Genomic DNA, 27,608 nt, shown 5'->3' on the forward strand with positions numbered 1-27,608 from the left:
AAGTGATAATGTATGTGAGATGGGAGATTTGAACTCTGATCTTTCTGGCTGAAGCTGACTATGCCTATATAGCCCATGAAGATCCTTTTTACACATAGGAGAACTAAGATCCAGAAAGTTATAGAGCTAAGAGCAAAGAACTCTTGACTTCAAATCTACTCTCCTTTTTCAGTTTGCTATTGTTGATAAATGTAGAAATTCTAGTACTAAAGAAAAGTTATTTTCACTGTCTCCTGTCTTTACTCCTTCCTACTCATGCACATGCTAGCAAATTTGGAAAAGATCATGAAACTGCTGAGTCCACTACAAATTTATGTTAATCCTCTACTGGACTTTCACTTCTACAAGGCAATCATTTTTTATCTCTCTAATCCACAACTACTTTTCAACTTTCATTAAATCTCCCACAGTTTCCCTTCCCCCATCCTCTAATCAGAGAACCTTGCTTCATATTTCACTCAAAAAATTGAAACCATTTCTTGACAACTTCCTGGTTTTTTTTTTTTGTTGTTGTTGTTGTTGTTTGTTTGTTATCTCACATCACTTAGGGACCTTTCCCCCTTGTTTTCTCCTGTCACCCAAAGAAATGTCCCTTCTTGCCAAGGCATTTAAACTTGTCTCCATGCCCAAGTGATTCTATTTCATCTTGTTTTCTCTAATAGTTTACTCCCTTCATTTTTCCTACTTCACTAATTTTGAATTTCTCTTTATTGTTGTTTCCTACAAATATGCCCATGTTTCCCCTATTTTCAAAAATCTACACAATCTATTTTTCCTGGTTATTTTCCTTTATCTCTCTTTTTTGTGGCAAAATTTGAGAAAGGTTATCTGAAACAGATCCCTCTGTTTTTCTCCTCTTCTCTTAACTCTGAAATTTAGTTTTCTATCTTCATTTGATTGAAGCTTCTCTTTGCAAAGTTGCTTTTGATTTTTTAATTGCTAAGTCTAATGGTGTTTTCTTAGTGCTCATTTTTCTTGATCCCCATTCCCCCGCCCCTTTTTGCTGTCAAGACAAGCTCTTTTCCTTGATAACTCCATTCTCTTTAGCTTTTTTATTATAATACTCTTTCCTGATTCTTCTCCTAATGCTTCTTTTTTGTCTCCTTTCTGAATCTTCATCCATATCACACTAACAATGAGTCTTATTTCTATACTTTACTTGATCTCATCAATTCCTGTGGTTTCAGTTATCATCCCTATACGGATGATTATTTTTATGGAGGTTCTTTCAAATACCAAATAATTATCAGAAAAAATAAAATGAAGTTGAGTAAAATCTTGATCCAGAAAGTCTAAGAATTAATACATTGAATACAATGAACATTTGTTGTTACTTGTTTTTGAAGACAAATTCAAAAGATAATTTTAGAAATACTTATTTTTATATGCATTTAAAATATGTCTCTCCATCTGCCCTCACCTCCTCTTAGTTTAAAAAAAAGAAAAGAAATGAAAACTCAAAGGCATAGCCTAGCAAAACATACCCACACACCATATCTGAAAAAATGTATGTTTACTTTCATCTCCTTTATGACAGGAGGTGAGATGGGGTATTTTGTCTCTGGGCTTTTGTACTCATACTTCGTCACTGATGGCAGTTCCAGAGTGTTTCAAAGTTGTCTTTTCTACCATATTGTTGACATTGTATATATTCTCCTAGTTTATACTTTGGCAACTCAATTTTCTTAAATCATTGTTCTCAAAATTATCCCTACCTACCATGCCTACCTTCTGTAGGGATCCTATGATGACTCTCTACATATATTGCCCACCACATTAAGTCCAAGATCATTTTCTTTAGCTTTTAAATTCCACTTTTCAACCCTGTTCTTCTTGGAGTAGGATCCATGGCATTGTCCTTAAGAGACAGCAGAAATTCTACTGAACAGTAATCTCTGCCTCTCTTTGCCCATGGGACAGTTAGGTGACACAGTAGAAGTACAGCCAGACCTGCAGTCAGGAAAAACTGAATACAAGTTAATAGTTGTGCAAGTCACTTTAACTCTCTTTGCTTCTGTTTTCTCAGCTGTAAAAATGAATTTATAATCTCCCTCTCAGGGTTGATGTTGTGATTGAAAGAAGTAATAATTATAAAGCACTTAACACAAGACTTGGCACATAGTAAGGACTTTATAAATGTGAGCTATTATTTTTGTCAGCCATGTTGTGAAAAGTGCTTAATACTATGTCTGTCGTATATCAAGTGCTATAAGAATGCTGTTTCTTTCCCTATCCCTCCTCCCACCCTTCTGTTAGTTCCATACTGGTTATTTAAAAGTAAACTTTTTTTTTAAATAGCTTTTTATATGCAAAACATGTGCACAGGTAATTTTTCAACATTGAACCTTGCAAAAATTTTGGTTTCAACTTTTCCCCTCCTTTCCCCCATCCTCTCCCTTAGATGGGAGGTAGTTCCATGCATGTTAAATATGTTAAAGAATATGTCAAATACAATATACATATACATATTTATAGAGTTATCTTGTTGCACAAGAAAGATTGTATTTAGAAAGAAGGTAAAAATAACCTGAGAAGAGAAACAATATCTTCTCTATTGTGGAAATATCATGTTGTGGTCCATACTCATTTCCCAATGTTCTTTCTCTGGATGTAGCTGGTTCTGTTCATTACAGATGAATTACAACTGATTTGGATCCTCGTTGGAATCCTTACAAAGTGATGTCAGTTGCCTAATTTAGCATGGTACATAGCAAATTCTCAAACTCACTAATATATTTAAGTATTCATTGGAGTTCACAAGTATGGGAGATTCACAAAGTTAACTTTGTAACTTTGTGAATTCACACCTCCCTTAATCCCTCCCTCAGAGGAGGAAGTCAACCTTTGGGAGATCATATATAAAGAAGATCTTAGAGGTTCAGAGGAGTTAGTTTGGAAGATTGACAGACACAGAGCACTCTGGGAGATTGAGAGCCAGAAGCCTTCTCTGGGAGGCAAAACAGATTCATTCCAACTTTCATCTGGCTGGCTGGAGACATTCGGAGTTGAGCTAGAGGAGTCAAATCCATTCCATTTTCCACCTTTGTGCTGGCTGAAGGCTAAAGTACAAACCTTTGGATTTGGAAACATTCGGAGGGACCTCTTGGAACCAAGCAGAGAGACAGGCTACCAAGAAAACTAACTGGGCTATTTTGAAGGAAGCAATAAAAGATCTGAACTTTTAACACCTGGCTGTATTTGTAATTATTGATCTGAACGGAAACTAAGGCTGCCTCCAGAAAACCTCCCAGGGAAACCTGCTCCCACAGAGAACTATCACATTATAGAAAAGAAGAAAAACACCACATTTATTTTGTCCCTCAGCCTCCAGCCAGCACAAAGGTGAAAGTTGGAAAGAATCTGACTCCACCTCAGAGAGTGGGCTTGTGGGCTTCTGTATCTCCCAGAGTGTTCCTCTCTGACTCCTGGCAATGTTCCCCAAACTAACTAACTTGAAGCTAAGAGCTTCTTTATATATGATCTCCCAAAGGTTGACTACTCCTCTGAGGGAGTGATTAAGGGAGGTGTGAATTCACAAAGTTAACTTTGCGAATCTCCCATATTTGTGAACTCCAATGAGTACTTTAAATCCATTAGTAAGTTTGAGAATTTGCTAAGTACCATGCTAAATTAGGCAACTGACTTATCACTTTATAAGGATTCCAACAGATCCTCTCCTTGTTGAAGAGGGCCAAAGTCCATCAGAATTGATCATCATGTAGTATTGTTGAAGGGTATAATGATCTCCTGGTTCTGTTCATTTCACTTAGTATCAGTTCATGTATGTTTCTCTAAGCCCTCTGTATTCACCCTGCTGGTCATTTCTTTTTTTTTTTTTTTTTTTTTAAATTTAATATTTATTTAATAATTACTTTATATTGACACTCGTTTCTGTTCCGATTTTTTTTCCCTCCCTCCCTCCACCCCCTCCCCTAGATGGCAAGCAGTCCTTTATATGTTGGATATGTTGCAGTATATCCTAGATACAATATATGTTTGCAGAACCGAACAGTTCTCTTGTTGCATAGGGAGAATTGGATTCAGAAGGTATAAATAACCCAGGAAGAAAAACAAAAATGCAGATAGTTCACATTCGTTTCCCAGTGTTCTTTCTTTGGGTGTAGCTGTTTTTGTCAGTCATTTATCAATTGCAACTCAGGTCTCTTTGTCAAAGAAATCCACTTCCATCAAAATATGTCCTCATACAATGTCGTTGTCGAAGTGTATAATGATCTCCTGGTTCTGCTCATTTCACTTAGCATCAGTTCATGTAAGTCTTGCCAGTCCTCTCTGTATTCATCTTGCTGGTCATTTCTTACAGAACAATAATATTCCATAACATTCATATACCACAATTTACCCAGCCATTCTCCAGTTGGTGGGCATCCTTTCAATTTCCAGTTTCTAGCCATTATAAAAAGGGCTGCCACAACCATTTTTGCACATACGGGTCTCTTTCCCTCTTTTAGATCTCTTTAGAATATAAGCCCAGTAGTAACACTGATGGGTCAAAGGGTATGCACAGTTTGATAACTTTTTGATTATTGTTCCAAATTGCTCTACAGAATGGTTGGATTCATTCACATTTCCACCAATAATGTATCAGTGTCCCAGTTTTCCCAAATCCCCTCCAATATTCATCATTATCTTTTCCTGTCATTTTAGCCAATCTGACAGGTGTGTAGTGGTATCTCAGAATTGTTTTAATTTGCATTTCTCTGATCAATAATGATTTGGAGCATCTTTTCATATGACTAGAAATAGTTTCAATTTCTTCATTGGAAAATTGTTCATATCCTTTGACCATTTATCAATTGGAGAATAGCTTGATTTCTTATAAGTTAGTCAATTTTCTATATATTTTGGAGATGAGGCCTTTATCAGAACCTTTAGCTGTAAAAATGTTTTCCCAGTTTATTTCTTCCCTTCTAATCTTATCCACATTAGTTTTATTTGTACAAAAGCTTTTTAATTGATATAATCAAAATTTTCTATTTTTTGATCAATAATGATCTCTAGTTCTTTTTTGGTCACAAATTCCTTCCTCTTCCACAAGTCTTGAGAGGTAAACAATCCTATGTTCTTCTAATTTATTCATAATCTCATTTTTTATGCCTGGATCATGAACCCATTTTGATCTTATCTTGGTGTGTACGGTGTTAAGTATGGGTCAATACCTAGTTTCTGCCATACTAATTTCCAATTTTCCCAGCAATTTTTGTCAAATAATGAATTCTTATCCCAAAAGCTGGGATCTTTGGGTTTGTCAAACACTAGATCACTATACTTATTGACTATTTTGTCCTGTGAACCTAACCTATTCCACTGATCATGTAGTCTATTTCTTAGCCAATACCAAATGGTTTATAATATAGTTTTAGATCAGGTACAGCTAGGCCACCTTCATATTTTTGTTTGTTTGTTTGTTTGTTTTTTCATTAGTTCCCTCGAAATTCTTGACCTTTTTTTCTTCTAGATGAATTTTGTTATTTTTTTCTAGGATTGGTATAGCGCTAAATAAATAGATTAGTTTAAGTAGTATTGTCATTCTTATTATATTCACTCAACCTATCCAGGAGCACTTAATATTTTTCCAGTTGTTTAGATCTGACTTTTATTTGTGTGGAAAGTGTTTTGTAGTTTTGCTCATATAGTTCCTGACTGTCCCTTGGCAGATAGATTCCCAAATATTTATAAGTATACATATTTTATAGTATTTTAAATGTAAAGGTTCTACTCTTGAAATTGTACAGTGTTTGTTGTAACATATTTGAAATAAAACTTGATAAAATAGAATTAGATTTGAAATTGTGAAAGATTGCTTTTAGAGCTATATTTGATTTTATAATCTTTCATTGAAGTAGGTTTTTTGTGATGTATACAATGAGCTGTTTAAATGCAAAAGTTAGTTTCATATTTTCCTGTTCATTTTTTTTTTCCTTGTGTCATTTTTTGTTTATATGTAGTTGATCCACCTGAAGAATTGGGAGCTAGTATTTCAGTGACTTCAGATGAACTAGAGAAATTGTTATATAAACCCCAGAATGGTGAATGGGGTAAAAAATCCCGGGATGAAGAATGTGAAAGAATAATCAATGGCATTGATCAACTTTTGAATCTTGGTAACAGTTTGCATTTTATTAGCATTATTAAAAATTGACACATTGTGTTGATGAGATATTCACATTGTATTTACTAGTATTTTGATTAATATTTTGGGCTTTACTAGTTATCTTAATTTGACTATTTCCTTTGCTGAATTATTTTATTTTTAAAATTCTTTTAAAGCTTTTAATTTCCAAGACATATGCATAGTTTTCAATATTCACCCTTATAAATCCTTGTTTTCCAATTTTTTCCTCCCTCCCTTTCCCTTTCTTCTCCCCTAGACTAGAAGTAATCCAATATATGTTAAACATGTGCAATTCTTCTATACATATTTCCACAATTATCACACTGCACAAGAAAATCAGATCAAAAAGGAAAAAATGAGAAAACAAGATGCAAGTAAACATCAACAAAAAAAGTCCCTTCTGGATCTTGCTGAATAATTTTAAGAAAAATGACAGAATTTGATTTCTTTTTTAAATAAATTTTATTGGTGTCTTTTGTTTTCATATTGTTTATTTCTGGAAATCTCTCTGCCTTCTGTTTTACCAATAAGAAAAAATATACAATATGATCTTCATATATAGCAATATAGTTCCAAGCTTTCAGTATGTCAAAGAGGTTTGATTTGACTCATTATTTGATAGTTGTCCCAACTCCCAGTTCATCCCTTTGATCTTAGCCTGAGCTCTACAAATTTCTACCTTGGGTTTGAGTCTTAGCTCGAGTTGAATGCTTTGCCTCAGTCTTAATTAGCCAGTTGAAAGGCTTTCACCTTGGTGTAGGATTCCTGTGCTGGTTATTCTTCTGCAAGTTTTCTTCCTTTCAGTGTTCCCTATTACTTAGAATAGGTTCTGGATCTGAAACTAGATAATGGGTCCAAAGCTGCAATTGACATTTATTCCTATCACAGTATCTCAGTGTGGATTTGGGACCTCTCTCCCTGAGCATGCTCCTGGCCAGACCATTTCCCCAATTTCCTTATATTGTGCTTTTTAATGCTGGCCTAGTTTGGAAAGATGAGTCAATATGACTTTTTTTCCCTCATTAGAATATGGTCTAGTGTGTTTTCTGGATCTGTTTTAAGATCTGTTTTTAAGAATATCAATTTCTTGTTATTCTGCCCAACTAGCTCTACCTCTCATTAAATCAATCACTCAGACTCCCTAACCTAGGTGTCATTCTCAGACACTCACTTTTTTTTCCTTCTCCCTCACCTGCAATAGCTAGTAGCTAATATCTAGTCCATTGCCAAGTTCTTCTGCATTCTGCTTTCCTATCATCTCTCCCTTGTTTCCCTTTTCTTCTCCAATACTGACATTACTCTGATACAGGTCCTTATCTCCTCATGCCTAGCTTATTGCAATGTCCTTCTGTAGCTGGTCTCCCTACCTTGTTTCTTCCTCCTGTTTCCTCCTTCTCTCCATTTAACAATCAAACTAATATTTTTAAAGCACAAATCTGATTATGTCAACTTTCACCACCCCTCCCTTATGTACAGTTAGCTTCACTGGTCCTCTTTTACTTCCAAGATTAAATATAAAATGTTCTGTTTAGTTTAAAAGCCTTTTATAACTGTCTTCCCCATGTTCTCCTCTCCACCCACCCTACTGCCCCTCCCATTTACTTCCTTTGCAATCTAATGACACTACCTTCCGTGCTGTTCTTTGAAGCCAACACGCTTTGATTCCTTGATCAACTGTACTTCATGCCTAGAATTCTCTCCTTCCTCATCTTCACTTCATGGTTTTTCTGGCTTCAAATCTAAGCCAAAATCTGATCATTTGCAAGAAGTTTTTTCCAGTTTCCAACTATTATTTTCACTTTATTTTGCACATATCTTGTTTATGCATAGTTAGTTTTTTGCTTTGTCTCCTATATTGTTTTTTAATGATTTTTTGTATCTGGTCCATAGTGGATGCTTGACAGTTTCTCATTGACTCAGTGAACACCTACTAGTATATACCAGACCCAGTGCAAGTTTATATGTAAGGCACAAATATAATGAAGTCTACATTCTGTCATGTAGAAAAACTCATATAAATATATGCAAAGTAAATACAATATCATTTGTGGAGAGAAATTTGAGCAGCTTGAGTATGATAAAACATTTCTCATGCAGAACTTTGAAGGAAACTAGGGATCCTAAGAGGTAGAAATGAGGGAGAATGGTAGTAGCCTAAGTAAAGGCATAGAGATGGGAAATCCAGTTTTGTGTGTGAGAAACAAAAAGGTGGCCAGTTGAATGCATGAAGGGCAGCTAGCTAGAGTACTGACTCTGGAGTCAGAAAGACCCAAGTTCAAATGGGATCTCAGACACTTAGTAGTTGTGTGATCCTGGCAAGTCATTTAACTCTGTGTGCCTCAGTTTACTCATCTGTAAAATAACCTGAAGAAGGAAATGACAAACTATTCCAGGATCTTGCCCCTCCATTTCTCCCTCACCAGAAAAAATAATAACCTTAACGGGGTCCCAAAGACTTGGTCATGATTGAACATCAATGGAGCCAGGTTATAAATGGAATTTGTATTTGATAAAGGTAAAAGGAAGCTATTGAGAAAGGAGAGAGAGTCAGGCCTATGTTTCAGGAGCAGTACTTTATTAGGTGTGTCACGAATAGCTGTAAGAGAGTCAACATTGCTATAGCAATGGCTATAGCCAAAAGACTACTATAATGGAGTTTACTATGGCTGTGAGAATATAAAAGTGGGGAGGGGGGATTTGAGAGATATTATAATGTTAAAATTGTCAAGATGATGCTTGAATAGTAGTTGGTATGTATAGTGAGAGAGACTTAGGAATTAAGGATTACTCCAACTTAGAGAACTTGATGACTAGAAAGGTAAATAGTGCTTATAATAGAAATAACAAAGTTCAGAAGAGTTGTGAACTTGAGTGAAAATGTAGTTAGCTGTATTTTGGATATGTTGAGTTTGAGATCCTTATGAAACATAGTTTAAAATATTCAATAGATAGTTGGTGATTGATAACAGGAATGAAGCTCAAGAAAGAAACTACAGAGGCATATGTAGATATGGTAGTCCCCTGCATAGAAGTAATGATTAAGTCCTTGGGAGCTGAGGAGATTACCAAGAAAAAGAGGAGGCCCTAGAAAAGAGTGTTGCAGCACATGTGTAATTACATAAAGGTAGTTTATACTTCTGCCAAGAGGAAAGAAATGTTTCATTATCTTTGGGTCTGTGTCTATGAAAATTTAATTATTTAAGTGGCTTTTTTTCTTATAACAGATATAGCTGCAGCTTTTGCAGGTCCAGTTGACTTATGTACATACCCAAAGTACTGTACAGTGGTAGCCTATCCAACAGATCTCTACACCATTCGGATGAGACTTGTCCATCGATTTTACAGGTCAGTAGCTTAATAAGTAATTTTAATTTTTAAATGTTCTTCCTTCTTGCCACCTACAAGTTTTTTTTAATAAACAATGACAATAAAAATGTAATTTATTTTTACAAAAACAAAAAAATTGTAGGATCAGAATCTTATTCATTTTCTTTTGTTACAGGATAACATTGGTTTTGGGGGGGGGGGAATAATATAGCTGTCAATCTTATTCATTACTTTTTCTTTATATTTGGCTAAGGAATTGGCCATCTTAAAGATTAACAACAAAAATAACTATTCCCCTGTCCAATATGATTTCCTACATTCTGGGTGAATTTCTTCACTGTATCATTTAGCTCTTCTGTATGAAAGATGAAGGCCTTTTTGTAAAAACTTTACTAGTAATAAAAAATGTTTTGTGCATAAATATTTTTAACTGTGGTAAAGTCTGCTTTTTAATAGCAATTTTTTCTTTTCACTATTCCAACTTCCAATTTAGAAGGTGAATGTAGAGAAGGGGAAGTATTTAGAATTTAGAATAAATTTAGAATAAAAGGGTAGCTTTGAGATTACTAAAGAATATTTTCTAAACAGAAGCAATTATTAGATTTTCCAAAATATATATTGAATCATTTTTTGTGAGAAATGATATATGATATAGTATATTCTTAACAGATGTATATTCTAGAACTAATGATTTAACATGGTTTATTGTTTTAATGTCTTAACTAGATGACATTTCAAATATTAGCTAGTTAACCCACTAACTGAACTCTTTGATTTATAATTATGCTTCAATTTAGTAGGCTATTGATTATTATTAAAGACCAGTCATGACTCTGTACCTGAATCAACTCTAGATTATCCAGAAATAAAACTTTTTATCTTATAATTAGATTATGAAATAAACAATATTTGCAAAATATAAGACTTAGCATGTAGTAGATGATATGTAGTTATTTTATTTCCCTTTCCATGTTCACTGCCAATTGATAGTGTTGAAGACATTTTTTCCCTATGAAAGTTAACTTCTGAAATGTTACTTTATAAGAAACCACAAAACTAATTTAAATTTATTATTCATTTGGTAAAAATGAAATAATATGCAACATGGCCTCAGAATATTAGGGTCAGCAGAAAGTTTTAGTGGGGGGAAATCACATAATTTCTTACTTACCCAGAGATTTTTCTGTCAAACTTAGGACTCATAGGTTGCTCATACTCTGAAACCAGTTTAAAATGTAATTAGAAAATATTTAACAAACAATATAACATAAATAATGTTAACTTACGGTTTTTTTGAGAAAATATGCAACTTGCAAGGATCCATCTCTGTGTAAGTTTGTCATGACTTTGACACTGCGTTACAAAGAGTTATCATTTTCAGTTTGTACTAATGGAGAGAATTACCACACTGGCATTTCCCTAAATTTATGAAATTAAACTTCTAGACATGATGATACCTTAATGACACCTTTTCATTTTCTAGTCTTAATAAATCCACTAGTTTCTCAGTGTTATTTTATTTACTTTGTTTTAAAGGAGGATTTCTGCCCTAGTCTGGGAAGTAAGGTATATAGAATATAATGCCAGAACCTTTAATGAACCTGGGAGTGCTATTGCAAGATCAGCTAAGAAGATCACTGACCAACTTTTAAAATTCATTAAGTAAGTAAGTAGTAGTAGTAGTAGTAGGAATGCTTTCCACTACATGTTACACTATTATCTTTGTGCTGTATGTTTTTGTCTTTGAAGCATAACTTATTTCATTTGTTATTTCAAACTTTATTCTTTATTTAGAAGTATTCTTTTCAGTGGCAGAAAACAGTGCCAATTAAATTTCATTTTCTTTTTATTACAAATTGAATTTCAAATTGAATACATTCATTCCAAATAGCAACCAAGTCGTTATACTCCTATTGCTTGTTTGATTTAACAGTGCTTCCCTCCTTCCATCTTTTTTCCATAGGTTGGATTTCTTCTTTTGAAAATTGATTATATTTATCCTTTGGTCACTTTTCTATTAGGGAATAGTCTGCCAAGTTTTTTTTAATCAAGTTCAATTCCTTTGAAAAAGAAATAGTTCATTTTTTGTAGTTATTTTCCCAGTTCCTAGTACATATTCTGGTGCATAGCAAGCATTTAATAAATGTCTGTTGATTTACTGAATTCCACATATATATATATATATGTATATATATATTTGGATATCAGAAATATTTGTTGTAAAGATTTTTCCTTCAGCAAACTGCTTCATTAATATTGTGTGTTTTTTCCTCTTATGATCACTTACCTTTAAGGAATCTCCCACTAGTTATAGGCAAAGTAATTCTATTATCTTTTTTACAATGTGATCTATATTTAGATTCATAACTTTATTTGCAGCTTCCTGTAGTATACTAGGAGATATTGTTCAGTCATTTCACTTGTGTCTGATTTGTCACCTGATTTGGGATTTTCTTGGCAAAGACACCAGAGTGGTTTGCCATTTCCATCTGCAGTTCATTTTACAGATGAGGAACTGAGGCAAACTAACTTTACCTAGTGTCACACAGTGGAAAGTATCTGACACCAGATTTGATTGAACACAGGAAGATTAGTCTGACTCCAGACCTGGTACTCTATCCACTGCCATCTAGCTGCCCAAGAGATACTGATATAAGCCTGTTTTCTGCCAAAGGTGTTTTACAGTTTTCCCCAGAAAATTTTTTTGTCATTCAAGGAATGTTTATCTTAGTAGCAGATGTTCTCAGATTATTGAAAGCTAAATTACTATGTTTGATTTCTTTGAAGTCTTATCTAATTTATTCTTAGTATCTTTATTTTTACTCATATTATAACTTTAACTATAAACAGTATAGTTTTAAGATCTAGTAATGCTAGTTGTATCTTTTCTACTTTAAAAACATATTGATATTTCCTGGCCTTTTGTTCTTTGTTGAATTTCATTGTAATTTTGGTTAGTTCTATAAAATGACATCTTAGTAGTTTGGTATTGTGTGTGATAAAAATAATTTAGATGCTATTTATCATATTTGTTAAGTTGATAGGATTTGACCATGAATAATTGCTATCCAGTTATTTCAGTCTTCCTTTATTTTTGTGCAGTCTTTTACAATTGTATTTTTGTCTTAGGTCCTGAGCCTATCTTTTTAAGCACCAACCCTGAAGTCAGGAGTACCTGAGTTCAAATTTGTCCTCAGACACATAATACTTCCTAGCTGTGTTGTAACCCTGGACAAGTCACTAACCCCAATTGCCTCAGCAAAAACAACAACAAAAACCCTTTGTTTTTAATACATTTTATTTTTTGATTTCCTGAACATTTCAATATATAAAAAATAGGAAAAAAATGGTTTATATATGAAACTATGAACATTAAATTGTATACAGTTAACACTTCTGTATTGTGATTTTACTCATCATGGTTTTAATATTTCATGAATCAATATAAGAAATGAAATGGAAATTCCTTGAGGAGTTTTGGAGAAGGTATAGACAGCACAGAATAAGTGTAGATACTCAGAAATGCATAAAGCATATATGCATAGTATTATGTATAATATCAGCATTTTATATTTTAATACCATAATAATTCAGACTTATTCTGGTATGAAGGGGAAAAAATTTACTCATTTTCCATATCATAAGGGCCCCACATTTAACTTCCAAAATATAGAGGTGATTTAACATAGTAGCATCTTTCTTCTGATCTTCCTTCTGCTTTCTTTTGTGTATTTTTTGTCTCACTGCTGTTCATCTGTGTTTCCCTTCCCTGCTCATCGTTCTATCTCCACTCCTCCCCACCTTCCAAGTACACTTTATAGTTATTTTTGGATGAATTTTTTTCCTTCTGTTGAATTTTGTTAACACAAAGAGTGGTGATTGTTTTAGTCTTTCTCTTCTGTTTAGGCTTCATTTAATTTTTTTAAATTTAAGGACTGATCATTTAAACAAAATCATCATAACATCTGGAAATGCTTGCATATGTTTAATCTTTTGATTTCTTCTTAGAAGTATAGCTGGCATTTCTAAAACTGTATTAAATGCTAGAAGTTCACACACTGTCAAGATAAGTGACTTGAACAAGTCATTTAATTTCTCATTGCCGGCTCAGACAATTTACTAAACCTTTACATCATAAAATAATTATTTGCATCAATAGAGGAAGCTTACTCACCAGGAATTGCCTATGCTGATAAAATTACAGGTCTGAATCAAAAGCAGAAAAATCAAATATCTGACACCTCCCTAGCCATTATCTACCCCTGAAGTCTCTTCTGATTGGAATGGGTAGCAGGTGGATCTTGGAGAGCTGATCTTTTATCCTGATCTGATATTATTTGAAAGACTTTTAATGTTTATCTGTTATAAATAAAACCAGCTCTTGACTTTAGGTATGTAGTGTTTGCCCTTATTAATAATATATCAGTGCTTTAAAAAAATGATAGAAATCCCTTTTTCTCCTATTTATAGCCCATTTAAATGGCTTAGTCTCTGTAGGCAGCTGCTTTGAAGCACTTTGTCACTTTTCTTTACAAAGAATCCTGACTTTTATCTGGAATAGAGAGAGTAAATTTGTTTTACAACTTCCGAGGTCCTGGGGAGATCAGGCATTGTCTCCCTGCTGTCTTTTGTGATTTTCATAAGTGGATAAGAGCATATATTGTATTCATGGGTCCTTTTAATTCTCATCTTATGATATTGTTAGTTTGTTTTTTGAAGCTTTGATAGATGATAACTTTATGAATCTTTGCAGTAGAGTCACAGAAGCACCAGCCATAGTATGTGTTCTCATTAAAGTGACCTAATTTTTTTTTCCAGCAATCAAGACTGTACAAATATTTCTGAATTTTGTAATAATACTGAAGATGATGAACAAGGCTCCACAGATGCTGATGATTTGGTATAAAATTCATTTTACTTTTTATTTATAGGAAATAACTTTTCTTTATTTTAACCCGAAACCAAATGAAAAAAATTACTTTTTAGTTTTAGCTAGTTGAAACTAATTTAAACTGTTTCTCTACACTTTTTATTATATATGTTTGTCAATTTTCCCGGGATATGTATGTTGATGGGTAAACACAACTTAAAAAAAAAAAAAAAGCCAAGGTGTTTTAAAATGTTTCAAGATATTCACAAGATAGCAAAATAAACCAGTATTTTAAATTAACAAAAAAAATTTTTTTTACTTCCATTGGCTATTGAACAGAATAGTTATATTATTAAATGACTATGGGTTAAGGATAAAGAATTGTTCTCTTTTGATTTTTACTGTATTAAATTTTCTTTTAATGCCATAATTATAGTTACTATTTAAAATAAATGGAATTAGAAAATATTTTCTGATTTGTTGGCCTAAATAGTCTGGATTAACCTTGTGTATACAAAATTATTCATGAATTATTCTAATATTAAATAATAAATTCTTTATTAATCTAATTTAATGCTTTATATAGAGATGTATGGTAGTATCTCTAAAACTTGAGGTATAAGAATATATAAAGAAAGTTAGGGAACTTTTTTCTCTACATATTTTTGAGGTAGGATAGTTTAGCTGTGATTGCACTTAAAATCAGAAGAACTGTGGATGAGCAAGTCATTTAACTTCTTATATAACTGATAATTCTTCTTTTACACAACTGATTCTCTTTTGATTATAAGCTGTAGGTCAGTTGGGTGTTTGCCTTAATAGAGGGAATTTTTTATTGTTGTTTTTTTTCTTTTTTTTCCTTGTTCTTTTCTTTTCTTTTCTTTTCTTTCTTTCTTTCTTTTTTTTTTTTTTAAACCAGGAGAGGTGGTAAAGCTAAAATTATCCAGAAAGGGCATCATTTTTTTCAGTGTACAAAGACAAAGAGTAACTTGGTTCTAGCCTGAGAAGTAAATTTAACATTCTTTTTAAGTTTTCTCATCTGTAAGACTGAGAAAGTAAATCTTGAGGTGTTGCTATAATTGATAGATCACTTTTCTCAAGATGCACTGTATTATTTATGGGAGAGACCTCCTAGATTTGAAATCAAAGGCTTTATATTCAAATTTTGCCTATTGCTGCTTTTGTAACCACTTCAGTCTCTCTGGACCTTGCTTTCTTCATCATGGACTAAATGTCTTAGACTTGGAATCAGGAAAAACCGAGTTTAAATCTTCACTCAGACATCAACTGTGTGACTAATTTAATATAACCTCTTAGTCTCAAGTCCCCTATCCATAAACCAGAGTGAATAATAGCACCTCACAGTTATTGTGAGAATCAAATTAGGTAACAACTATAAAACTAGTACTATTTGTTAAGTTTTTGTTTTTGTTTTTACACCAGATCTAAATCCTGCCTCTACAGTTTTTACCTGTTCTTCCTAATTTTACCAGGATGAGGGTAAGGGGGATAGAAACAAGATGGGAAGAAGGAAGGAAAAGGGACTAAATGCCACAAAAATTCTCTTCCACAAGACAGCCTTTCAAATACTTAAAAGGCCACTGACACACTCCCCTAAATCTTTTCTTTTACAAGTTAAAATCCCTAGTTCTTTGAAATAATGCTTATTTAATTTGTTTTCAAGGGCATTTTTTACCATTCTAGTTCCATTCTTCTGGACAATATCCATCTTGTCAGTATCCTCCATAAAATATTACAGCATATCTGATATATATTAGGACAAAATATAATTAGAAATTATACTTTTTAAATTCAGCCTAAGATTATGTTAGCATTTTTCACTACTTTATTGTATTGTTGATTCATGTGGAGTTTTCATCATTTTCCTTCTTTTTCAGAACTTATCTCTCCCAACTTGTACTTATAAATTGATATTTTGACCCACAAGTCACATTTGTGCTCATCACATCTCATTTCTTAAAAATCGGCCCAGCATTCTGTATTAATAAAAATCTAGATTCTTTTTGGATACTGACACTATCTTATGTGTTAGCTTCTCAAGTTTGTATTATCTGAAAATTAGATAGCAAGATCATCTGTGCCTTCTTTTAAGTAATTGTTAAGTATAGTAATTAATATAGAGCCAAAGATAAATTGCTGAGAGACTTCACTAGCAGTCTCCTGCCAAATTAACCTTTACAGTCATTCATCTGATCTCATAGTCCATCTAACTCTACTATTACATAGCGCACATATGAAAGTCAAATTATTAGTACAAATACATTGGTTTTTCCATCTAGAACAGACTGCATAGAGTTTTGACTCCACCCCCCAATCCCCACAATTTTATTTTCAGTTGTGCAAATTAAGGTATGAAGAGTTAAAATTATCTAATTACATATCAAATTGATGATTGGAATAGGTTTTAGAATCTTGGCTACAGACTTTTAATCCATAGTTCTTTCCATTGTACTATGCTGCCTTTTTTATTAAAATTAGAAATTGTACAAAGGTCAAGAAATAATAAAATTTATCTGTTGAATAAATGATTCTGAAAAGTTAAGCTAATTTTATACTGACCTTATTTATGTTCCTTTTTAGGATGAGCATGATCTTCCTAAAACTTCTTCTGGAAAAATACGAGTGAGTTATTCTGTTTTGTTCATGATTTTAACATGCTCTTGACATTTTATAAAGATCATGATAATTAGAGTTTAAATTGAAGGTTTCTTGAAATAATTAAGTATTTTCTAATTTCTTGCAATTTCCTTAGAAGGATGTATGGATATGTTACTTTTTCTTAAGAAGCTTATAAACTAATTAGGATTATGTGTTATTTGAAATGTAGGTGAGATTCATCAAGAATTGGAGAAGGTGAACTTCAGATCTATGTTTTAGAAGAGAGATAGTATTTAGGAAGGCATGATAAATTTTAGGTAAAGGGGAAAACCTGAAACATGATATAGGAATAAGCCTTATATATTGGTTCAGGACAGAAGACAGATCTGACTGCACAAATGATAAGGAAATGAGGTTATAGTTCTTTCTATACCTGGACCCTGTATAGAACAGAGCCAGATTATGGTAATTTTGAAAGATAAAAAAGTTTGATTTGATATTGTAGGCAAAGGGGAATTTTGACCTATGGAATAATATGCTTAAAGTGATATTTAAGAAAAATTGCGTTCTTCTTTTGGAAGTTGGTTTTTTCTTAGTATGGAATGGTAAGAGACAGGATCAACAATGGAAGTCTGTGTTTATGATCTAAAGGTGAGATGATGAAAGTTGAATCAGAATAGTTTCTCTGGGAAATGATAAGGAACAGAGTTGAGCCATTTCAAGTAAAAGTAAACACTAATTGGTGACTGGCTAGATATGGAGAATTAAAGAAAAGTTTGTGTGTCCAGAAGAAATACTCCATTTACAGAGAGCAGAAGAGTATTCATTTTAATTTTTAAAGACTTTAATTCATTGTGAATTGATTTTTAAAATAAGCATTTATTTTCTTCTACTTTAATCTCCCCAGTCGCATTGGAAAAAAAGAAAGAAAAACAACTCTTGTGACAGTTATATATTCTTAAGTAAAACAGATTCCATGTCTAAAAATGTGTGTCATTCTGTGTCATGTTGTTAACCTCTGTCCAATGGTAAGGTAGCATTTTCATTCATCCTCAGATTTTGTGAATCATGGTTACGCACTAAATCAGTTTTTATTTAGTCCTTCAAAATCATGTTTATACATTATTGTTGCTTATTTTATAAACAGTTTTCCTGGTTCTGCTAACTTAATTCTGCTTTATTTCAAACAAGTATTAATAGGCTTCTTTGAAACCATTCCTTTCATAATTTATCATATTTCATGGACAATAATTTATTTAGCCAGTTCCCCAGGTTGATGGGAAGCATCTTAGTTTTCAATTCTTTGCTACTGCAAAAAGAACTGCTATAAATATTTTCATACACAGGGCCCTTTTCCTCTTTTTATCTCTTTTATATATAGGTTTAGTAGTGTTATTAAAACTTCACTAGATTATTATGCACAGGTTAGTGACAATGGAGATATGGATCCATGTGGCTTTCTAGAATGATGAGACCAATTCATAGCTACACTATGGGTGTACATTAAGGTTCCTGTTTTCTCATAGTCCTTCTATAATTTGTCATTTTTCCTTTTTCTTTGAGTTGAGTTGTGCCAAATTGTATGAGATGGAACCAGTTTCTTTTTTATTTGTTTTTCTCCAATTTAATTACTAGTGGTTTAGAATATATTTTGATAAGATTCTTAATAACTTGGATTTCTTCGCTTGAGACTTCTTACGCATATCCTTTCACTATTTATCAATTGGTGAATGGCTAATATACTTACACATTTTAATCAGTTTCTTATGTGTTGTGGAAATTAGATCTTTAAAGAGTCATATTGCAAAAATTTTTCTAGTTTCCTTTATAATCTTAGCTGTGTTAGACTTGTTTGCAGAAATATTAAAATGTATGATCAAAATTGTCTTTATCTTTTGTGATCCTTTCTATCTTGTATTTATAAATTCTTTCCCTCTCCATAGATCTTGATTTATGATGTGACCTTTTAGATAGATAGATAGATAGATTGATTATGCATCCATTTGGAGCATATTGTGACATATGATATAAGATGTTGCTCTAAATGACTAATTCCTGCCACATTTTTTAAAATTTGGTTTTTTGTTTTTCAGTTTTCTCAGAAATTTTTATTCTTACCCTAATGATTAGGATTTTTAGGTTTACTGCATTCTGGGGTACTCTTCTTTGAGTTTTTCTGTGTTTTTTAAGCTGTTGATTTTTTAAGTATAATTTGAGATATGAAACGCCTTCCTTTTTAACATAATTTATTTTGGGATTTTTACCCTTTTTTTCTTTCAATGATTGGTAGAATACTGAACAAGTAAATTAATTTAGGAAGCACTGTTATTTTATTTTCTAACTTTGTTGCATGTTTACTATAATCTTTTACTGGTTTTAAAAATGTCTTTTTTTAAATGTCATTTACAAATCAATTTCCTGTTGTAGTTTCAAATATATTTCTAGAATTTTGTTATTAGATAAATGCCCAGGAGTAAGTATATCTTTTGTAAAAGTAATTTGGGGAGTAACATATTATTAGTTACATTGAGTTACACAGAGTCATTTTTGAATAGCAACAGTAAGACTGTATACATAGTATTTATTATTTAGGGTGATAAATTTGTTTAGTATATAGTTTAGGATATATTCTCCTTGTCCTAAAAATAACTATAGTTTTAGGAAACTGATGTTGTGAATATGTTTTAGGAGCATCATTGGAAGAAAAGGAACAATAATAAGACTAAATATGATAAAAATAATTGGCAGAGACAATGTAAAGAACTAGTGAACTTAATTTTCCAGTGTGAAGATTCTGAGCCATTTAGACATCCTGTTGATTTGGTTGAGTATCCAGTAAGTTCATGTTATTAAAATTTTTATTTTGTGAACAATTTTTATATTAGAATGTAATTGGTACATCTTTGAATTGAATTTATAAAGAACACGGTATACTCATAAAACTGGTATAACTACTTTTTAATTGATATTTTGGAAACAAAATTTAAGTGTTTGCATTTTTAAAGTTCAGTATGTCATTTTTTGAAAATTCAGGAAATATTTCTTAAACTTACCAAACTAAGCTTTTAATAAATTCAAAGTGCTTTCTAGATGTTGAATATACAGACATCATAATAATAAAATGTAGTAGTCTTTGCTTACAGAAATTAATTTGTACTACGGGAATAACAAATATAGTAATTTTACAAGGAATTTCCCTTTTAATTTTCAGGTCATCCTGATTGTGTAGGTCAAATGAAATTATGTGTAAAGCACTTTCTAAATGTAAAGTAATGCTTCTATGTGCAAAGATTTATCTACATTAAGGTTATTTCTTTCCCTTTGGTTTTATACATTGTTGTAGGTAACACTAATTAAAAACGATTACTCTTTTGGCCAACACCAAGCTAATGAAACAAAGTAAAACCTAAGATTTTGATAGACAAAGTTTTTCCAAAAACTATCACATGAGATTTAATATATAGCAGTTTGAAAAAATTATTAGTGATTATAGTTATATTAGTTTGATTAAGTTTTTACTTCAATATAATTATAAGAGCAGTGACTAGAATCAGAGTAATCTGTCTCTGATGTTTACCTAATAATTACTTATTAGGAGTAATACCAATGTGGTTTTAAGTGATGGATTATTTTTTTAAGTTTAGCACTAGTTATCTTGTTAGGAGTAGTAAATGTTACTCCTAATCCCAAGCCTGAAGACTTTCCTAATACATAATACATATGTATTAGGTAAATTACCCCATTTGGGCCACAGTCCTTATCATTGAAGGATTTGTACTAGATGACCTTCTATATACTTAACAAAAATACTATGTATAAGCATAATGCCACTGAAAATGATCAATACACCTTTAAACACTTTATACTTATTTTAAAAATAAAATTATACACATAAACCAAATAAAATGCCAAAAGCAATTTTTCCATTTTGAACAAAAGTCAATTATATAAGTGTAGTTATATATATAATATGAAAGTCAGAAAACATTAGTGAATATCAAGTGGAAAGTATTGGTCAAGTAAAGTAGAAAAATTGATTAATCAGCAATTAAATAATAATTATTTCAAAGGACTAGGTATTATTAGAGGCAGCTAGATATGGAGCATTAAGTAGAGTGCTGGGCCTGGAAGACCTTAGTGTATTCTACTTCAGACACTAGCTTTGTGACCCTGAGCAAGTCACTTAACAACTCTATTGTCTTGCTTTTCTCATCTGTAGAAGTAATAATAGCAGCTATCTCCTATACATGTTATGAGGATCAAATGAGATAATAATTAGTACAGTGCCTGGTAACATAGTAAGGACTATATAAATGTTAGCTTTTGTTATCATAATTATTACTGCCTTTCCCAATGCCCATAACTTTAAAAAGTTGGTTATTCTTATTAGCTATTATTTTTAATTGCATTTATAATTTTACTCCCAGCAAGGAAACTCCCTTAGCCAGTGCCAGATAGTTAACTATTCTCTAGTTTATATTTAACTGCCTTAATATATAGAGAGATTAAATTATTTCCTCAGGGTCACATCGTGCTGGGGACTTGCTGACTTGAAAGGTTGGCACTCACTACTATATGATGTCTCCCACCCCTTTATTTAGAATATCAATGTGGTTTTAAGTGGTGGATTATTTTTTTAAGTTTAGCACTAGTTATCTTGTTAGGAGTAGTAAATGTTACTCCTAATCCCAAGCCTGAAGACTTTTTTTTTTTAATTAAAAAAAAGTCAGTGGGTTTTTTGTTTGTTTTTTAAAGAGATAGTTGTAGACCAAAATAAAACATTTCTGAGAACTGAATTATTTTTCCATGTGTTTGCAATGGTTTAAGTATAGTACTAAATGGAACTAGGGGAAAGTTGTGACTTCTAAGAGTTTCTTGTAGATTTGTCATTTTAATTCTGTAATTTGAATTTGTTTTGAGATCAGTTGTTTTGTGTTTATAACAGTATTTATTGAATGACCTCTTTTGTTGTGTGTGTGTGTGTTTTTTTAAACCTAGGACTATAGAGATATTATAGACACTCCAATGGACTTTGGAACAGTGAGGGAAACTCTAGAAGCAGGAAATTATGACAACCCACTGGAATTTTGCAAAGATATCCGATTAATATTTAGTAATGCTAAAGCATATACACCAAACAAAAGGTCAAAGGTAATTTTAATAAGTCTTTAAAACAAACAAAAAGGAGGGATTTATACACATAGCCTGCAGGTTAGCACATGCTAGTCAGTGGTGAGTAAAAAAATTAACCAGGTAAGTGAAAAATGATTTTATCACAGTCTACCTTAAAAAATCTTTGGTAGCATTTTTATATGTTATACATATTTTATAAATATTTATATGTAAATCACAGCTGTTAACCAAAAAGCTCACGTGTTTTCTCTTATTACTTAGTCTGTTCTGATTCCTATTAGTAGGTTTCTTTGGAATCTTGTCTTTGTTTCTTATATGTTTTGTGTGTGAGTGCGTATATGGTACTGTATATTTATTCACTTAAAAAAATAAATGAAGTCCTCGGGAATTTATTTTGAGGACTCCACTCAAATAGTACCTTTATTGTTTTTAAACTCAGCCTTAGCAATTGAATAGAAACTTTTCTTAAGCTTTTGAGACCTTTTATTGTCAGCTTTCCTTTTTTCCTCTCTTCCTATCATGTTACAATCATTTTCTTCACTGACCTCCACTTCAGTCACAGTAGAGCTCTACTTGGCCGTGTGTGTGTGTGTGTGTGTGTGTGTGTGTATCTATCTTTTATGTATTTCCATTTTATTCTTTATTTAGCAAATATAGCATTGAGGACAAAGATTTGACATTAATAATTTCCTTTTACAACTAGATAAAAAATAAATAAATGTATTGACCAGGGCCAAGATATTTTTATTTTGCTAATAATAGTATGTAATATATATTAATATATTATATTATAACATAATAATAATTTAAAAGATCTTTTTTATTAGCAAAATCTTGAAAACTTTTGAAGGCTATTTAATAATTGTGATTTTTTTTTTCATTTTCTTATAGATTTACAGTATGACTCTTAGATTATCTGCACTATTTGAGGAAAAAATAAGAAGAATTTCCTCTGATTTTAAAATTGGGCAAAAATACAGTGAAAAATTACGAAGAAGTCAAAGGTGTAAGAGAAAGCAAGGTTCTACATGTGACTATCAATCTAGCAAATACAGGTGAATCTCTGGTAGCAAATTATAGTCATAACTTTTGGATTCTTTGATGTTTTAATTTATTATTTATGACTATGTTAATGATAGATATTAAATAGATATTAAATGATTTGAAAAGACTTTGGGGAAGTCAATTTTCAACATGTGCATGAGTTTTTGTGATATTGGAGTAAAAGGTGCTTTTTTTACCTTAGAGTAAAATTCTGAAATTTTTTTGATATGCATAAAAAATTATTTATATTTCATGTAGAGCATGGACAGCTAGTGGTGCAATAGATAGTATGTTGGGTCTGAAGTCAGGAAGATTCATCTTCCCAAGTTCAAATCTGGCCTCAAGCATTTACTGTGTGACCCTGGGCAGGTCACTTAACCCATTTATCTCTATTACATCTGCAAAAATGGCAAACCATTCCATTATCTCTGTCAAAACCCCAAAAGGACTTAAGAAAGTTGTTAGACAGACCTAAAATAACAGAACAACAAAAAATGAATGCCTTCATAACTGATAGCCTTATACACTATCAACATATGAAAATATAACCAGCGACATTTGTAGAAAGTCCCTATAGTGACTTGTAAAATGCAAGATGGATAGTAGCAGATTATTTCCCTACATTAATGCTGAGATTATTTTGTGAATAAATATTTTTCAAGTATTTACCATGTTTCAGACTCTCTTATAACTTCTTGGAATACAAAGAGAGGCAAAAGATACTTCTTGCCTTCAAGGAGCTTACAATCTAACGAGAGACAACATACAAACAAAATCTACAGAGAAGACCATGTATAGATTAAATAACAATTAACAGAAGGAAGCCACTGGAATTAAGGGTTAAAGACTTCCTGCAGAAAATGGTTTATTGGGATTTAAAGGAAGCCAGGGAAGTTGGTTTTCTAGAGAGAAGGAGGAAGGAGAATTCCCAGAGTCAAGAGATGGAAAGTGTTTTGGGGGGGATGGGCGGTTGATTTTTTTTTTTTTTTCCATGGAATTTCCAGGAAACCAATGTCACTGGATTGAAGAGAACATTTCAGGAAATATAAGAAGACTGAATATGAAGCACTTAAAATGGCAAATATAGCATTTATATTTGCCTCCCCTGAAGGTTATAAGAAGCCAGTGGAATTTGTTGAGTAAAGATAACAGGTGAAAGAGAAAGACATCCTCAGAACTGCATTTTAGTATGAAATCATTTTAGTGGTTAAATGGAATGCAAAAAAGATTTACACAGCAGGCAGACCTACCAAGAGGCTGTTGCAGTAATCTGGATTTGTGGTGATTAGGGCTTCATTTGAGTGTTGGCAGTGTTAAAGGAAAGATGAAGGTATATTTAAGAGACATTGCAATTAGGCCTTACCAATAGTTTTGAATATAGGAGATGAGGAATCCGGATGAATCTGGAAAATTGATAGTGTTGCTCTCTGCAATTATAGGTAAGGGGTAGGAAGTAGCCTGTGGATATCCTGTGGAAGAAAATGAGTTAATATACTTTCAAGCAGTATACAGTTTGGAATGTTTGAAAGACAGCTGGAGATACAAGATTGGGGGTCAGCAGAGATTGGAGTAAAAAAGATTTGAGATCATCAGCATAGAGTGGTAATTAAATCCTGATAAGCTCACCAAGCAAAGTACAGGAAGAAAAGGGATAGAAGCCTAGCCTGTAGGGATATATACAAGTTAGTTAGAACTAACATGATCTAGAGATTTGTTTTGTTGTTGAGTCATTTCAGTGGTGTCCATCTCTTTATTGGCTCCAGTTGGGATTTTTCTTAAGGCAAAGATATTCAATTGGTTTCCCATTTCCTTGCCATTTCTGACTCATTTTCCAGATGAAGAACTAGCTGATACAAGCAGAGTTAAGTAATTTGACCCAGATCACATACCTTTTAAATGTCTGAGGCAAGATTTGAGCTCATGAAGTCCAAGTGCTCTATCCATTATACCACCTAGCTGCCCCTATGATCTGGAGAATATAGCAAAGGAAACAAAGAAGTTATAAATAGGTAGAAGGAACACCAGGAGAAAATAGTGTTCTGGAAAAGAGTGATCAACAGTATCAAAAGCATGCAGAGAGGTCAAGGAGACTGAGAATTTTGAAAAGGCAGTTCCATAAGAGATCATTAGCAACTTTGGAGAGAGCAATTTCAGTGTAATAATTAAGGGATTAAGAGGAAGTTGAAAAGAGAGAAAGCCGAAAACTTACTGTAAATGACCATTTTGAGGAGTTTAGCTGTGAAGGGGAGAAGAAAAATTGGATAATAGTTAAGTGAGGCTTTTTTCCAGAAAGTCAAGAGAGATGGCAGTATCTGTGTTTTTAGGCAGTAGTAGCAAATGAATCAGTAGAAAGGGAGAGATTGAAAAATCAGTAAAGGTAGGGATAACTTAGGGGATATCTCTGTTGGAAGAGACATGGCAGATTGGAAACACTTGAAGTAGGGAAGGGGTTACATTGGTAAAGAATAAGGTCACTTCATGTATAAATGAGAAGTAGAAAAAAATGGAATAATGGCCTCAGTGTTTTCTGTAAAATATATGGCAAAGTTCTTAATTAGAAGTTGAGGCAGGAGGAGCCATGGGAGGGTTGAAAAGAAAGATGAAAAGGTTTGGAAGAGACCAGGATAGTAAGTTGTAAAGAAAGTATTACTAGTCATATAACATAAATTTGTAGTAGGTCCAGTGAGAAATCTTGTAATTAATTTTCATTCATTCAGCATATGTACAGGAACAAAGGCAACAAATGCTGAGACTTGTTTGAAGTATACTTAGTAACATTATAAGAAGGCAAAAGATTCAAAAGAGAGACAGAGTAGAGTTGAAGGGTTACCAAGGGATCAAGATGGGAGAGTACCTAATGCAAGGGAGATGGCCAGGCAGAGAATTGAGGTGTCAAAGGACTAGAGGTCAACATGCAGATGAAAAAAACGAAGGCAGCAGGAGAAGTGAGCATTCAGCCAATAGATTGTTTTGACAAGTGACTTTCAGAATTCTTCTACATGGATGTGGTAATATTTATGGGCACATGACAGGATCAAGGGTTTGATAATCTTTGTGATGGAAGTAGTTTGGAAGGGTGAATAGTTTGAGGAACTGAGTGGTGAGGGTACTTGAGGAAGAATCAGTATGCATGTTGAAGTCCCATATTATGAGGGCAGTAGTTGGGGAGTATAGAACAATTGTAAGCTCGGCAGTGTACTTGGGAAGAGAGGGGAATGACCCAGGGTTTTATAGACAATAAGTACTAGGATTTTGATAGTGATATATATGAATATTATGAACCTCAAAGAGAGGTTTTTATGCTTGGTGGAAGAAGGGGGAGAACCTGGAGTTTTCCAATTCCCTTCCTCATCTAATAGAAAAGAATAGATAATAAGTGAAAATACAGCTAGTACTAGAAAGAGTGGGCAGGGAAAGTGTGTGTGTCATCAGGGCAGCCAGATTTTAGTTAGAGCTAGTGGATGGAAGAAGTGGGAATGGAATAGATTTAAGATGAAAAGGTTTGTTAGCTGTGGAAAAGGCATTCCAGAGGGTTCAGTAGAAAGGCTAGGTAGAATTAGGATAAAACTGGGATTAGAGGGTTGGAATAAAGAATTAGGTGGTAGGAGCAGCTAGGTGGTGTAGTGGATAGAGCACCATCAGGAGGACCTGAGTTCAAATCTGACCTCAGACCCTTAGCACTTCCTGGCTGTGTGACCCTGAGCAAGTTATTTAATCCCAATTGCCTCAGAAAAAAAAAAAAAAAGAATTAGGTGGTAGGGGGTGCAAAATGTTTGACTGATAAACAGTGAGTTCAGAATCACTGGAATGTGAAGGGTATGACCAGTTATGAGAATATTTTTCATTAAGTAGAGAATGTCAATATTTTGCCCCAGATAGGTGGGAGGAAAATCAGGAGAAAATGGGGTCCTAGAAGCCTAGAGAAAAAAGCAAAAGGAATGAGTAATTGCAGAAGCCTGCAAAGAAGTCAAGGAGACTGAGGATATAGCTACAGAATCAGATGGAAGGCCTAAAATCAAAGGGAAGGGATTGTTCTTTGCACTGGAGATTTTCTGCTTCCTAGTTGGGAAATTAGACTAGCAGCAGAGGGTGGATGTTTTTGTGCTGACACAAATGACATTTGCTTTGGAATAAATGGAAGATCTGAAGATCCCCAACCTTAGCAACCTTTCATTAGGGAACATATATGCCTAATAGGCAAAGGAACACTTAGATAAGTTTATATCTGTCCTTATTTAACATGTGATTTAACTTTCCTACCATCTAAATTTTGCATATTTAAAAGATAATTGGTAATATTACATCTTAACATATTTTAAGAACATTTTAAATGTTCAGTTATCTGTTCATTTGATAGAATAAGTATGAAAAATGATCCTACAATTAAAAAAAAATTAGTCTTTTCTTCTGAAGCCAGAGATAGTGAATTTAAAGATCTATGTTTTTCTACTACCTATAATAGTAGCAATCCCCCTTAGTTGT

The 27,608-nt window shown here is 32.8% G+C and overlaps 1 protein-coding gene across 1 annotated transcript in view; it reads left to right on the top strand.

Moving 5' to 3' along the window:
* Nucleotides 1–27,608, top strand: part of BRWD1 (bromodomain and WD repeat domain containing 1) — a 157,139-nt gene that overhangs the window by 104,244 nt on the left and 25,287 nt on the right. Inside the window, exons 30-37 of the mRNA XM_051984778.1 lie at nucleotides 5,967–6,122; nucleotides 9,358–9,478; nucleotides 10,997–11,122; nucleotides 14,279–14,360; nucleotides 16,932–16,973; nucleotides 19,638–19,784; nucleotides 21,948–22,100; nucleotides 22,974–23,137. Coding sequence (XP_051840738.1) covers nucleotides 5,967–6,122; nucleotides 9,358–9,478; nucleotides 10,997–11,122; nucleotides 14,279–14,360; nucleotides 16,932–16,973; nucleotides 19,638–19,784; nucleotides 21,948–22,100; nucleotides 22,974–23,137 — 991 coding nt within the window. The remainder of the gene's footprint in view (nucleotides 1–5,966; nucleotides 6,123–9,357; nucleotides 9,479–10,996; nucleotides 11,123–14,278; nucleotides 14,361–16,931; nucleotides 16,974–19,637; nucleotides 19,785–21,947; nucleotides 22,101–22,973; nucleotides 23,138–27,608) is intronic.

This window comes from Antechinus flavipes, chromosome 3 (genome assembly GCF_016432865.1).
Source record: "Antechinus flavipes isolate AdamAnt ecotype Samford, QLD, Australia chromosome 3, AdamAnt_v2, whole genome shotgun sequence".
Taxonomy (NCBI): Eukaryota; Metazoa; Chordata; class Mammalia; order Dasyuromorphia; family Dasyuridae; genus Antechinus; species Antechinus flavipes.